At 42.3% G+C, this 15,942-nt stretch overlaps 1 protein-coding gene and 1 pseudogene across 2 annotated transcripts; both read left to right on the top strand.

Moving 5' to 3' along the window:
- The first annotated feature begins 297 nt into the window (after positions 1 to 297).
- On the top strand, positions 298 to 5,128 carry LOC123428404 (polyamine oxidase 5). Its single transcript, XM_045112598.1, has 10 exons — positions 298 to 817; positions 2,656 to 2,771; positions 2,911 to 2,999; positions 3,097 to 3,210; positions 3,297 to 3,384; positions 3,465 to 3,550; positions 3,645 to 3,747; positions 3,902 to 3,999; positions 4,114 to 4,543; positions 4,663 to 5,128. The coding sequence occupies exons 1-10, from the start codon at positions 784 to 786 to the stop codon at positions 4,981 to 4,983; spliced, it is 1,479 nt and encodes a 492-aa protein (XP_044968533.1). The 5' UTR covers positions 298 to 783; the 3' UTR covers positions 4,984 to 5,128.
- A 5,466-nt stretch (positions 5,129 to 10,594) lies between these two features.
- On the top strand, positions 10,595 to 13,879 carry LOC123428403 (annotated as a pseudogene). Its single transcript, XR_006622541.1, has 8 exons — positions 10,595 to 11,134; positions 11,397 to 11,512; positions 11,610 to 11,698; positions 11,801 to 11,914; positions 12,019 to 12,194; positions 12,307 to 12,507; positions 12,783 to 13,212; positions 13,293 to 13,879. The product of XR_006622541.1 is annotated as a polyamine oxidase 4-like (transcript).
- Positions 13,880 to 15,942: the final 2,063 nt, after the last annotated feature.

Raw genomic sequence — 15,942 nt, 5'->3', positions numbered from 1 at the left:
TGCACCCTAGTGATAACGATCCATCTGCAGGCCACATCTCGCGGGGCCTCCTTCTCATCATAGACAACATCATCTAGATCCTCCTCCCGGAGCCCGAGCTCCGCCATCATCTTCTCCACCTCGCCAGCGCTGGACGCCTTTGCCGAGGCTGAACTGTAGTACCACACTCCACTCCACTCCACTCGTAGTATAAGCCACAGGCATCGTGCCGTCCCAGCAGCAATAACGCAACTCCACAGGCGCGCACATGCAAAAACACCACCACTCGCCTGGCTATAAAACGAACCTCCCTCGCACCAGACCCGCACCGCACCAACCAACCCGACGCAACCCGACCCGTCTCGGCCAACCGTGCACCTCCCGCACTCTCCCTCCCACCCACGCACGCACCCTCGCGCGCTCTCCTCCTCCACCACCACCTCACCCGTCCGGGCTCGGCGGCGTGGCTCCGCAGGAAGGGATCGCCGGTGCGGGCGTCACCGGTGACGGGCCGTTTTGGGTATGAGAGGGGACCTCCGCGAGGCGCCGAGCACCACCACCACCACCGCAGCATCCAGCGTCGACGTCGGCGGCCCCATGGACGGCCTCCTCGTCTTCGTCTTCTACCTCTCGCTTCCTATACGTGGCGCCCGCGACCACTCCTCCTCCCTCTCCTCTAATTGCTAGCCTCCCGCCCGGATCGATCTCTTTCCCACTCTGTCTCTGTTTCGATTCGACTCGATCCTCCTTCCCGCCGCCGCCGTCGCCGTCGCGCTGCAGCTGGGCTCGTCGGTCTGACCGAGGATGGACCAGCCGCCGAATGGCTTCGCCGCAGGAGGTGCGTGCCCGACCAAAACACTCCCCCTGTCATTTTCCCGTTTCCTTCCTCAAAAGATATTGTTTCGTGTTCAGTAATTTTCTTTCCAGTTTTGATTGATGTGTTCAGTGTTACGTCAGTGTGAAGAAACCTCTCAGCGTTTCGCACTGGGTTGATTAATTCCACTACGTAATTGTACCAGCGGTGTGGGGGTAAATATTACCAGTAGAACTAGTACTTAATTAATTGTGAAATTGATCGGGCGAAATGTAGCTGTCGTGGAAAGTGGACTGACGTCCCAATCGTGCTGCTAATCGACCCTGTCTGTGACAGTTTAGTGTCTTCTCCAGCGCTCAAAAGGGCAAAAATTATTGGACCAGAATTGTTCCTCAGATTCATTTGATGTTGATGTATAATAAGGGACCACCACTCATCTCTGGGGCCAATCATCTTAAAGACGATATTTTTTAACAAATGATGGGCCTTACTTAGTAGTATGATTGATCAGCCGAGCTAAAAAAAATTCTTATGAAACAAAGAGATATTTTTGGTGACTTAATCGCCGTATGGTAGACACATAAAAAGTGGCGTTGGTCGGTCGATGAGAATCTAGAAGAATGAATCTTACAAGCAAACCGGTGAATCGTCATAGAAACAGAGGATGTTACATGTAAAAAAAAAGAAAGGGGCTGTGATGGCGACGGGCAAGTGAAACCATGAAAGGGATGTAGAACAAGGTTCCATAAATCAGAGACCACTAAAAAGTTGAAAAAAATCAAGCACTTTTGCGTTTGCAAGAAGACAGAATGGGGGGGCAGCATTCAATGTCTATTTGCTCCTCATTCTTGTCCGCCTTCTTTTTTATAGCATATGCCTCTGCGTCGGTTAATCCATAGTGCTGCGGATCGAATAAATTCAAGGGATTGGTCAGGCTGATATTGTTCCAACTCTCTTGTTGGTAATCAACTAGACGGAATAAATCACTCACGGCATATTCCTGAACGATTGTTCTGTCAATCCCAAAAGGGCAGTCCCATTCAGGTGGCTTTTCATATGCTAGAATGGACAACTATGACCAGTTGCAGATTTAACAAACAATTGGTCAGTATAAATTAACCCACACAGTGCACTGAGTGGAGATTTTGGCATGTGCATGCTTGTTCAGGTAGATGGTTGAAAAATACCCCCTCTGTAAAGAAATATAAGAGCGTTTGGATCACTACTTTAGTGATATAAATGCTCTTATATTTTTTACGGAGGGAGTACTAAATATGTGATACTAGGTGAGTTTAGAGCAGAGAAATGGGTGTAGAACAAGGTTACATAAATTGAGACCACTAAATTGTGAATTGTTTTTAGCACTTTTGTGCTTAGAAGAAGACAGAACGGGGAACAGCATCCCAGGTCTATCTGTCCTTATTCTTGCTTTTTTATAGCATATGCCGCTGCATCAGTTAATCGATATTGCTGCGGATCAATTTAATTATTGGGATCGTTATGTTGATCTCGTTCCATCATTAGACTCTCTTGCTGCTAATCAACTGGACAGAACAAATTGCTCGACGCATATTCCTGAACAATTCTTCTATCACTTCCTGAGAGGCATTCCTATTTAGGTGTTTTTTCATATGCTAGAATGGACAACTAAGACCAGTTGCAGAGTTAACAAACAATTTTTCAGTACAAAATAAACACACATAGGTGGAAATTTTGATATGTGCTTACACAGGTAGTTTCAGAATACCGAATATGCGATACTAGGTTAATTTTAATGCTTTAATTTTTCTTTTTTGCGGTATAAAATGCTTTCATTGGTTTTACAATGTTAAATCTTATACTCTGTTTCTTCATGATTCCAGGTCTCTTCGTTCAACACATTGATGGGCAAAATGCTTCTCCCCCTTCTGTAATTGTGATTGGTGGAGGGATTTCAGGCATTGCATCTGCTCGTGCATTGTCAAATGCTTCATTTAAGGTAAATTCTCCCTGCAGGAGGGAAAGAAAATAAAATGAAATCATTTTGTTCCACATTCTGTACACTGTAAAACAGTTAGTGAAACTAGTGTTTTAATGGTTTCAGACCCTTTTAATTATATATAGTTACACACCTACAGGTCACACTGTTAGAGTCGCGGGAGCGACTTGGTGGCCGTGTGCATACTGACTATTCTTTTGGCTGCCCAATTGACATGGGAGCATCTTGGTTAGTTGCATCCTAAAACTAGTATTAGGTTGTGTTTCTCCACCTTGCATTGATTTTAGCCGGAGTGATCTCATGGCTTTATCATGTGATTATTCAGGTTGCATGGTGTTTGCAATGAGAATTCTTTGGCGCCATTGATTAGGCTTCTTGGGCTTAGATTATATCGCACCAGTGGTGATAACTCTGTGCTTTATGACCATGATTTGGAGAGGTGATTCATCCTCCATGATGCCAATGTGTATGCTCCGTTAAATAGATTGGTTTTCATTTTCTTACTGTTTTTTGTTTTCTTATTAGCTACGCGCTCTTTGATAAAGATGGTCGTCAAATTCCCCAGGAGATAGTAACCAAAGTTGGGGAAATATTTGAGCAGATTCTGAAGGAGGTATTGCAATTATTTGCATTTACATGTTGTCTGCATCTTTATTCTTTGAATCAGTTATAAGTTTCTTGTTAATACCGCAGACGGTGAAAGTTAGAGATGAATATGCGAACGACATGCCTCTTGTTCAAGCCATCTCAATGGTGCTTGACAGAAATCCACATCTAAAGTAAGTGGAGTGTAGCAGTAACTTTTTTTGGTATGGAATGATGAAATCTTAATGCAGCTGTGAAATGCTTACATTTGTTCACTTACCTTTACAGGCTTGAGGGTTTGCAATATGAAGTACTGCAGTGGTGCATTTGTCGATTGGAAGCATGGTTTGCCACAGACGTGGATAATATATCTTTGAAAAATTGGGATCAGGTACGCAATACAGGACTGTTCGATACACCCATATTTGCATATGCTACTTGGTATCGAACTCACTCGCCAAATCAGCAGAGAAATGGATGCTCACATGAGCTACACGGATGCACATTTATGTGACAACAATGTACTGAGCTTTCCAAGTTTACAGGAACATGTTCTTACTGGTGGACATGGGCTTATGGTGAATGGCTATGACCCTGTTATCAAAGCTCTCTCTCGAGATCTTGATGTCCACCTTAACCACAGGTAACACAGCAACATATCCTCATGGTTCAACAATTCACATGGACACATTGACTGGCCATTTGTGGCGTGTGATCCCATAAAATGTGGCTTCTTACACATTCTTTTGGTGATCAGGGTTACCAAAATCATCCAGCGGTATAATAAAGTCATTGTATGCGTGGAAGACGGGACAAGTTTTGTTGCAGATGCCGCTATCATAACTGTCCCTCTCGGTGTACTCAAGGCAAACATCATCAAGTTTGAACCTGAGCTCCCAGACTGGAAACTATCAGCAATCTCTGATCTTGGTGTTGGTCTCGAGAACAAGATAGCCCTTCGGTTCAACACAATATTCTGGCCCAATGTAGAGGTACTGGGCAGGGTTGCCCAAACATCAAATGCATGCGGCTACTTTCTTAACCTTCACAAAGCCACAGGACATCCAGTCCTTGTATGCATGGTGGCGGGCAGATTTGCATACGAAATGGAGAAGCTATCAGACGAAGAATCCGTAAACTTTGTCATGTCACAGCTCAGGAGAATGCTACCAGGGGCCACCGAGCCGGTATAGCTTTAGATGCTTATTTTCATATTCTCTACAGGGATTGAAGCAATCAGTTCTGTAAATTTCATATTCTTCGCAGTTGCTTGCAGGTTCTAACCGCTAATGTCACACATTTGCAGGTCCAGTATCTGGTTTCACGGTGGGGAACTGACCCCAACTCCCTCGGCTCCTACTCGTGTGACTTGGTCGGAAAACCAGCTGACTTGTACGAAAGATTCTGCGCTCCGGTGGGCAACATGTTCTTCGCCGGGGAGGCCGCCTGCATAGACCACTCTGGGTCTGTGCACGGGGCGTATTCGTCAGGTATCGACGCTGCAGAGGACTGCCGAAGGCGCCTCTCGACGCAGCTCGGTATCTCTGACCTGTTCCAGGTCGGGAAGATTGTGATGAGGGAGGAGATGACTGAAGTCATGGTCCCCCTCCAGATATCCAGGCTGTGAAAGGAAGGAAGAACAAGCCTGTCTACTATTCGACACGTGTTCTGTTAACATCGTAGCTGTAATTTACCTCTGAAACTGTACAATTTCCCAGTGTCTGATCTATGATGTATCTCTGAATAACATGCGGACTTTCCCTCTGATTTCATCACTATTGGTCTTGTAATCATTATATCTGCGAAGTTTTTTTGGGTGTGGTTCTGCTCATGTTGAAAACCTTGCGGTGCCTGCCTAAATTCGCACATGTGGGAACCATTCCGTGATCATGTGGACCAAAGCAGGGGCGTTATATTTTGAAATTTGAATTGAAAAGCAGAGGCACAGATTCCACAGTAAACATCCTATGACATAACTTGTAGTTTCTCTTCAGATATGTAGCCCCAGATATAGAAAAAATATCACTTGCGTCTGCAGGACACATTGCACATCTAAGGAAAATAAAATAAAATAAAATACCTACATGAATCTTCGCGTAAAATCAATGACATCGGACTTAGATGTGCAACACTTGTGTGCTTTATCAAAAAACGTATTTTTATTCTTTTGCAACATTTTTTGCATGGTAAGTCGTCGCAACATTCCAAAAACATGTATGCAGCAACATATCCCCATTTGGTCGCATCAAATCGCTGAGAGTAGTGCTAATGCACATAATCTTAAGCTACTAGAAAGCGGTTGTCACACGAGCGGAAGTTTCGCTAGGGGGCTTGAGAGGCGATTGGGGCCGCTTAGGCTATGGTTTGTCTCTTTCGGGGTGGCTCCTCTTCCCGCGGCGATGGCAATTGTGACTGTGTGGTCCTCATCGGTCACTGATTCGGTTGATTTTATTCTCTGTGGATGCTCCTAGGGTGATGGTGCTCCGGTGAAGGAACAATAGTGGATGGATTATGCAAGAGGAGTTCTTCCCAATCTCCAACTGAGGAAAGGTTGTGGAGGAGGTGGTAGGCCTCTCAACGAGGTTGGCTGGCATGGTGTTAATTGAAAAGTAAGCGACAATCGGAGGATTCAACAAAAGATGTGCCCAAGAACACCTAGTTGGTAGCGGGCAACAAGTCTGCTCGCTGAGCCAACTAAACATCTTCTGCCCTGTAAAGGGCAATGCACATAGCTTGGGGGTTGTACCATGAGGCTTAGTTTAGGGACACCAGGGGAATACCTTTATGGACCAATTTAGCAGAAAAGGAGATTAGAGACATGCTTTGCAGAACAAACGTTGCCAGTTTGATTTTCACGTTATTGTGTTGAAGAATTATGATGGAGATACTAAACCGTCTGAGGTGGTGTTCGGAGCAATTGACGCATGGGTCCGGGTGAAAGGCCTCCCACTAGATAGGAGGATTGGCACATTCGGCAAAGCCCATGGTAATTTGCTAGGGAAGGTGATCAAAGTGGATGTGGAAAAAGATGACACAGCTAAGGGGAAGCAGTAGCTGGTTCGAGTGGGATTTTCTATGTTTGGGCGTTAGGGGTTTCATTTCGTGCTCATCACACGAAGATGTGTTACAAAGTTCTAGTATGGGAAGATTCTCCATTTTGCTTTCATTGTGGGTGATTAGTTCATGCTGATGGACGATGTGAGCCACCGGAAGACATGTTGCTACAATGGGTGAGTTGGGGCGGATACCTATTTATTAAGTTCTTGGTCGGTTGGATTGGCTGTCGTCGTCTTGGTCTCCTATTTCTCATCTTGGAGTTCTGAATGCCTTGTAGCTCTCATTGTATCGAAACTTGGGGTGACGTGTTTAGGGTAGTCAATGGCCTAAACATGGACCTTTCTGGTCATACCGATATGTGCTTTCATGGCCCAAACATAAGAGGTACGATGTTGATAAGTGAGGATTCAACTTCCCCTTGACAAATACTTTTACTATTCTACACCCCTAGTAAATCTTACATGAAATGTATAATTTTCATTACAAGGTTTAGTAATTTCAGAATATTTTTTCACTATCGGAGCCACTATTTACTACAATTTTTTAAAAATTTACAATATTGTATACACTATTTTACTTAATTTTATACATTTCTCACTGGATTTCACTATCTATTTTACATTTGTGGGCCACTTCACTACTATTTTCACAACAAACCATTTTATACATTTTAACAACCATAACCATAAAAAATTTATTATCACATAATACCCACGAGATTGCTAGAATATTGTTCCTAAATGAAACTAATATCTTTTCTTAAAAAAAGAAGATCAATATCTTTTCTATATTTATAGAGAATAAATAAACATGCATCGTCAAGAAAACAGATCAAGACTACTAGAAAATGCCCACCTTCCATTGGATGGATGACCCACTTGGATATGTTGTTGCAAAGCCGCCTTGCCTTACCACACAAACTCCCTCCCATAATCAGATTGGACCACCACCCATTAAATGTTTTATTTGGCAAGAGGGATTTCAAGCCCCTAGGGTGGGGTGTGTGTGAGGATTTCAATATTTGTAACTCAAACAACTCATAAGAAAAAAATGCCATAGAATTCCACTCGTATTTGGTAGCATATTATGCCAAGTAGCAACTTAACCCCATTAAAGCAGTTACAAGTACATGGTTCATGTGAAGAAAAAACATAACATTATATAATCAACATGAACATAGAAGATGTTGATTAGCAAATGGTCAGCAGTTCATTAGAAAACATAATTACAATGTATTAAGAAAGGTTGTAGGCGGTGGCACTCGTCGAGGAGGCTATGAGCGATCCTCGTCTTCTGCGTATCTCTAGTTTCACGAGGTCATTCTCGAACCTTCCGCATGGGGAAAATTTAAGGGAGCCGGTGGAGTTGGGTGGACGCAACCGTGTTTACCGAACAACCACACAGGGATTTGGGGTGGTTCACATGGGCATAAACCCCTCCAAACCTCCCCAATGCTCCAAGAGGGGGGACCCCTTTAATTTTTATATTGAACTTTTTTATTTCAGCATAACGCTTGTTGGCGTGAAATGTGAATCTTTACTTTTGAATATACTATCTTCAAAACTTCTTTATCAAAACAATTAGCTAATTTGACAAATAATTTATTATATATTAATATGCATATTTTTTACATAGTGTTTAAGATGTTTCAATTCATTTATTTGCGCTAAACTCAAATTGTTTAAAGTTGTATACAACTATAGAAGCTTTATTTTTACGAATTCAGTTTTAGTTGCTCAAGAAAAATATTTGCCAATGAATTTTATACTAAATGTAATTGAACAAAAGTATCACATAGTTCCGGAAACAAAAATATGACTCTTGGTGCATTATACCGTGTATGATTTCCTGTCCGTACTATAGTTAAATATTGAAAAAACTTGGTGGGGTGTTCTAGAGTTTATAGCTTCCTACCAGCGTGTGCTCTTTTTTCTTCGTGCAAAAGATCACATTATTCGCAATGTGCATGAACTTATGGTTTAATGAATAGCTACGAAATAGACCTTATGTGACATGATTTATGTAACCATAAGTTAATTTGAAAATACCGCACCACAAGTTATTAAAGTTTAACCTTATTATATTATTGTGACATCTATGGACTATTCACATGTCTAGTGAAGGGGCATTCATCTAGATTGGTATGGTTTTCCCTTGTCTCTCTACCACCCTCAGTGACGTATCTATTATCTCTTCTCGGGATGGAGAATCGGAGGTGATGTGATGGAGGATATGAAAAGGTGATTAAATCATGAAAATACGTTGTCGCGCTCATCAATTTTGTTGATATAATGGTATAAACTTACACAGATGTATATGAGACGCAAAAGTTAAATCTTCATGAAACAATATATTTATATTCTATAGCAATTGGAATTTAAACATTTATTATAATTTTTTGGGGGCGATCTTTCCAGACATGGTGGCACCATTTGGTTGATCTAACTTGCCTGTTGGCTTTTTTCATGGTTAGGTCAAATCTATAAATAGGCACATGGTCTAACGGGAGAAAGATGACGCCCCATCAATGACATGCCACTGAATTATCTCTATGGGAATAGTAGCCCTTAGGACATGGAATTCGGCTCAGTTCACATGATATATTGGATCCAACGTGAACCGCCGACCCTGGGATAGGACAATCTAATGGATTAATGTGTGACATGCCTACTACACCGTCCAATTTTAATGTACACGATATAATATAATATATATGAAAATATAGGCAGACACGGAGAAGAAGAGATCCATATATGATATATTTCCATATTGGATGACCAATAATTGGTACACAAAACAAACTCACTACAACTAGCATGACTTCATGGTAATTCCATATGTATCTACCATTGGCATCCAGCTTCGTTTGATTGCAATAATCTTGTTTATCCAATTTATTATACACTTAACTAATTATTTAAGAAACTTTCCTTGCCCTTTGACTATTTATTCCCAATGTATTATAAAAACTTCAAGGCAACATGTTTTCTTTCATAACACCGATAAAAAAAGTTAAGATGTAGGAACAAATATATGATAGTTATCATACCCTAGAGATCATACCCTATATTTGTCGATATGTGTGGCTCGATTTTGATCTTTATTGTGGGCCACCTTGCGAAAGAAAATATCTCGACCACTGCAGCCAACCGGTTTTCCTATGTGCACTTACTTTGTGATAGTCATAGTGTTTCATGTTATATATCTTACTATTACTTAGTTATTTATCTTACTTAGTATAAATTATCAATGCACATAGACAAGCCTAGTTAATTTAGACCGTGTGCTTGACAAATTAAAAACTAGTTTTATTTGGTATTTATTCAAGCCTAAACCGTAATTACTTTATACGTCTATTCTCCTTCATTTTAGACGGCATCCACATCCTTTCAGTTAGGAGGGTGGTTATACCTTCGACCCACTAGATATCATACACTATATTTGTCAATAAGTGTGGTTTGCCATTGTGCATGTGTACTAGGTTGTGCAAGCATGTGCATATATATACTATATAATCAATGATGTTAAAAAAGAATTTCTACATTGCGATGGACACCCCAATTAAGTGGTGGAACCCACCCACCCGTTATAATTAACGATCCCTCCTATTTTATGCATGATTGTAGTCATAGACTTAGTGATGGGGTTGTACATTAGGGGGTAGGCATATGGACCTACTTCCCTAGGTTCACCTAGGACTCCTCACGGGACATCAGTGTCCTTAAAATCACCAGTGTAGCTTCAATCTCATTCTCTCGGAGATTCTCATAGCGATAGAATACTTATATATGTCATTGTAAAGGTGAATGTATGTACATGGTGTCCCAATTTTTGGTTGATCTGTACAATTGAATTCTTTTTTATTTTTGAGAAGGCGCGTAATTGGATCCGATTCCGCCAAACAAGAATAAAATGCCGTAGTTGGACAGTTCTAAAAATATACGTGTACATTGGTGTGTTTTGAATAAAAATATTCCAAATCTTTTTCTTTTTAAAAAATAAAAATAAAATCCTTTTCTTACATTTTCTCTAAAAAAGAAAAAGAAAGGAAAAGAGAGAAACATGTAGCGTGGAGGAAGGAGCACGGGCGGGGCTACCCAAAAATATGGTGGCCCACCTTGCGAAGGAAAATATCTCGACCCCTGCATCCAACCGGTTTCCTTCTCCGAGCCGCCTCCGTCCGTCCGTCCGTGCCCCGGCCGACCTCCCCTCCCCTCCCCTCCGTCCGCTCTATATAACGCCACGCCCACCTTCCCCGGAAGCCACGCAACACAGATCCTCGGATCAATTCCGCCCGCCAACCGGAAGAAGAAAGATCAACCTTTGCTTCTCGCCGCCGGCGCCGGTGAGGAAGGAAGGAAGCGGGGGATCCCACTCGGTGTTGCCGGTTTGGAGCCAGGGTGATGAGCTGCCTCACGTTCCGCCGCTCCGCCGACGCAAGCCGCCTCCAGGACGGCCTCCTCGTCTTCATGTTCTTCATCTCGATTCCCATACGTAGTCTGAATCTGAATAGTAATCGTGCTAGTAGCAATTCTAGTACGTATTATTACTAGTAGCACCAGCAGTCTCCTGTAAACGTACGCTGCTCGTGCTCGCGCTCGCGCGGACGGAGGGGTCTTCCTCTGCTGCTGCTCCGTCTGCATCTTCGTCTTCTGCTTCTTCTTTCCCTCGGTCGACGGCCGCGACGGCGGCCATGGATCCCAGCAGCTTCAAAACCGGAGGTACGGTGATTCCTGCCCTGCAATTTCGTCGTTTTCTGCTAGATCTTGCGTAAAGGGGCGATTTTGGGTCATGGGAAGCGGGTCAGAGCAGGATTTTTTTTTGATCTAATCACTCAATTGCGATCATAATCGAGTCAAAAAAAAATTGCAATTTTGTTCCCAAGCTCAGAATAGATTTCGTCCCCGATTTGATTCCCTTGCATGTGCGCTGATTAGGAACAATTTCGGTCCGTACTGATTCCTGTGCATTGATGTGTTGCAGGCCTTCTGCTTCCAACCATTGAGAGACGGTGCGCTTCGCCTCCATCTGTCATCGTGATCGGCGGCGGAATCTCGGGGATTGCCGCGGCTCGTGTCCTCTCCAACTCCTCTTTTGAGGTACTGACAAATCCTGATCTGTCTGCTGTTCCTCCAATTTGATTATTTGTGGCCAGTGTTAACTGATGATGTCCAATTGTCCATGCTGTCTGAGCAGGTGACTGTCCTTGAGTCGAGAGATCGAATTGGTGGCCGTGTTCATACGGATTACTCCTTCGGATGCCCCATCGACATGGGAGCCTCATGGTTAGTTTCACCTAATAAATTGATTGATTGGAACAATTTTTGGTAGATTTTATCTGTACAATCTTTACTAATTTCGTGCTGGTGTTGCTGAATTTTTTTCAGGTTGCACGGTGTCAGTAATGAGAATTCTTTAGCACCATTGATCGGCCATCTTGGGCTGAGATTATACCACACAAGTGGTGACAACTCTGTTCTGTATGACCATGATTTGGAAAGGTGACCTTAGCACTTGAACTTACATACATTTTTCTTTGCCACTCCACATATTTATTAGTATATTCATGTTCTTACATCTCATTCTGTTATTTGTTCCTTTACAGCTGTTCGCTCTTTGATAAGAACGGCCTTGCAGTCCCAATGGAGACAGCTGCTAAAGTTGGCGTGATATTTGAGAAAATTCTCAAGGAGAACAGTATAACTCCGTGATGAGCAGGAACACGACATGCCCCTTGAACAGGCCATCTCAATGGTGCTTGAGAGGCACACCTGATCTCAAGTATGTATAAAATCTTGTATCATGCTGACGTGCGATAATTTATCCAAGATACAGTTTATAAATTGGATAGCTGCTGAGTAAGAACTTGACTGATATTGTTGCCAATTTATAGGCTACAAGGGCTAGATGATCGAATCCTGCAATGGTGTGTCTGCCGGCTGGAGGCATGGTTTGCTGCAGATGCAGACGAAATATCTCTGAAAAACTGGGATCAGGAACATGTTCTCACTGGTGGCCATGGTCTGATGGTGGATGGATACTATCCTGTAATTCAGGCTCTCGCTCAAGGTCTCGACATCCGTCTGAATCAGAGGTGTGTATATTATTTGTTCTTCCCCAACATACATATACTCAGCACTGAATAAATTCAGTATGTTCTATCACACATGTCTATTAAAACTATGCTGTCATGATGGTGCCAAGTACATTTGAAATTTAAGTTAAAACATGTTATCTGAGTGAAATTGTAATGTTTTCAAACGTCCTTGTGTTCTGCCTGAGTCAAATCATCATTTTCTTTCAAGTACACCTGCTAATTTTAGTTGGTAGATATACATTTACTTACCTTTGCTGCTGCTACATATTCAGAGTAAAGAAAATTGCACACCAGCAAAAGGGAGTGACGGTCACCATCGAGGACGGCACACAATACTCGGCCGACGCCTGCATAATCACTGTGCCGCTTGGTGTGCTGAAGGCAAACATAATCAAGTTCGAGCCCGAGCTGCCATCCTGGAAGAGCTCTGCCATCGCCGACCTTGGCGTCGGCATAGAGAACAAGGTTGCCATGCACTTCGACAAGGCCTTCTGGCCCAATGTCCAGGTGCTGGGCATGGTTGGCCCGACGCCAAAGACCTGCGGCTACTTCCTGAACCTCCACAAGGCCACCGGGCACCCGGTGCTTGTCTTCATGGCCGCCGGTCGGTTTGCCCAGGATGTGGAGAAGCTCTCAGACAAGGAGGCCGTTGAACTCGTCATGTGTCACCTGAGGAAGATGATACCCAATGCCACTGAACCCGTATGTTCTGCCACCACTCTGTAACTTCTGAATTCTGATCATGGTGATTTCGACCTGATGATCGATCTTGAATTTTGCAGAGTCAATACCTGGTGTCACGGTGGGGCTCAGACCCGAACTCGCTGGGGTCCTACTCGTGCGATCTGGTGGGGAAGCCGTCGGACGTCTGCGAGAGGTTCTCGGCGCCTGTGGAGAGCGTGTTGTACTTCGCCGGAGAGGCGGCCAGTGCGGAGCACTCAGGCGCTGTGCATGGTGCCTACTCGTCTGGGATGGACGCTGCAGAGGAATGCCGGAGGAGGTTGCTGATGAGGAAAGGCGTCCCCGACCTTGTCCAGGTCGGCGCCGCCTCCGAGGAGATGGCCGACATCGTCGCCCCTCTCCAGATTTGCCGCACCTAGAGATGATTCTTGGATACAGCTGCGTCCTGCCATGCCCGATTGATTTGATGATTGACAAAGCCAATCAATGTGCAGTCAATCAGTCCGAATCGGCAGAACGCAGGATTGAATTCAATTTTTTTTACAGCTTCTATTTTCTTGTCTTGATTGGGATCAAGAAACCTTTGATTGCCTGTGCTTGTGCACCCTGGACACTTGATTTATAGTGTTACCTATGTTATGTTATGTTCAGTGAATCAATTTAATACAAGTGACATTTGGGGACTGAATCTTGTGTGATTTTTTCATTGTGGGCATGAATCCTGTATTGATCTGCTGTTCTGCCTCTTGTCTTCTGTACATCTCTCCCTGTCTGCCTTTGTGGCTAGGTTCAGTTGAATGCTCTAGTTCTGGGAGATGGTGATTAGAGACTGCTTTGTTTTCACGCATTCTTGTTTCAACGCAGGTTTGCAATTGATACATATCTTTTTATTCGCCATTCTTGTTGATCTTCGTATCACATTCCCTTTGCCTTGCATGTTTAGAATACATCAACTGTTTTTACACAGCAAGTGCTAGAACAACATGATAGGTATTTTGTGCATGATAGAAATGCTGTTGGCATTCTTGGGTTTTCTCCTTTGCAAGCCCAGAATATTCTTAAAGTTTTCAATGAGAGTTTATGAATTTGGCATGTCTTCTTTTGTTTGTTAGAATCTTATTACATTGATCATTTAAAAAGAAAGGATATTTCATTGATGCTAATAGTGTCCGTCGTTCTCATGTCTTTGCAAAGTTAGCCAAAGGTTAAGTTTTTTTTTTAATATTTCCCATTTCTTTGTATTGAGATGAAAAAGAAGAAAAAGTGGATTTGTACATACTGGAAAATTCAGAATAAATTGGAACCGTTAACTAGAATTCTCTTTCTTTTCTGAACTGCGGTAGTGAACTACTCTTAAATCAGTATCCCCCTCCCCCCCCCCCCCTCCCTCTTCAATTTCAATAGCATAATAAAATATTATGGCTTTATGCTTAATCCGTGTATAGGTGAACTTTAGGTCTGAACATCATTATTATCCGAAGATCCCCTTTATGTACATATCTCTAGGGGGAATCATGCTTTAATTTTTCAAAATATTAAATTAAATATCTTGAATAAAAAAAAGAAATTCGCTTTTGTGGATGCATGTAGTATCTGCGATCTCAAGAAGGAACTAGGAAGAATACCAATTTACGATAGGTCAAGGCCTTTGGATTTTTCCAATTTCGTTTGCCCTTAGCCATGGACCAGTTGAGATGCCTACAATATCATGAATTTGAATTATGTATTATGAGGTATGCATTTTAATATTTCTAGGAGCAACATATATGATGTTTGTTATTTTAATACAGTCGAGCAATTGTTCCATACAACATATGCTTCATACTCGAAATGGTTCATACGAAAAACAGAACTGTAAAAAAATAGTAGTTCGTACATATGTTTTTGAGCGTAAGTTCATACATTATATATGTGCCTTGTCCAATATGCATACCAGCCCATATAGTAACTCTTGGCCTCCTTTGTTTTGGACGAATCTTGTAGAAATTTTGTAGGATAGGATTTCTATAGAAAAAAAAACCTTTAGAGCCCCTTAGTTGGTAGAAGTAGAATCTCATTACTATGAAGGAAATCCTTTTATTCTCTACGTTTCATAGAAAAATAAACATTAGACTGGACTCAATGGAAAAAAATTCGATACGTCTAGAGCACATCTAAATGTAACATAGTTATTGGACATCTAATTGACTAAATCAAGCATAAAAAAGAAAATAAAAAGGAAAAGAAAATACCCACATGAATCTCCACGTAAGATCAATGTTATAGGACTTAGATGCGTAATACTTATCTCACATCTAGATGTGTTTTAGCAAAACCGAGAAAATAATATGGTGTGAATCAAAGAGCATCTTCATTCCTAATCATATTCAAAGAATTTGAGATACATGCATCTCATTTTCTTTGACTTTCCTATTCTTATTATTTCCCTACCCCATGAACCAAAGGAGAGCAGCTGGAGCTCAACTCAGATGTGCTGCAAATTGCAGTTCGCAGTCCAAACCGGCAAAACGCAAGATCGAAATGATTTATAAATCTCTCTCTCGTTGCTAGATACTACTAATAATAATAAAAACCATGGTTCGCAGAATTTCAAAAACACCCAAATTAGTACTTCCCCTGTCCCATAATAAGTATCGTTAATTTTGTATATGATTTCGTATAAAGTTAGTATTGTTTTTGGACGGAAAGAGAATGTCATAGCATTTGGAACCCTACATGTAGGAATCGAGACACAACAATCAAGTACTGGAA

Source organism: Hordeum vulgare, chromosome 2H (genome assembly GCF_904849725.1).
Source record: "Hordeum vulgare subsp. vulgare chromosome 2H, MorexV3_pseudomolecules_assembly, whole genome shotgun sequence".
NCBI classification, from domain to species: Eukaryota; Viridiplantae; Streptophyta; class Magnoliopsida; order Poales; family Poaceae; genus Hordeum; species Hordeum vulgare.
Note: the sequence above shows the minus strand (reverse complement) of the source record. Positions and strands in the feature narration are given on the sequence as shown.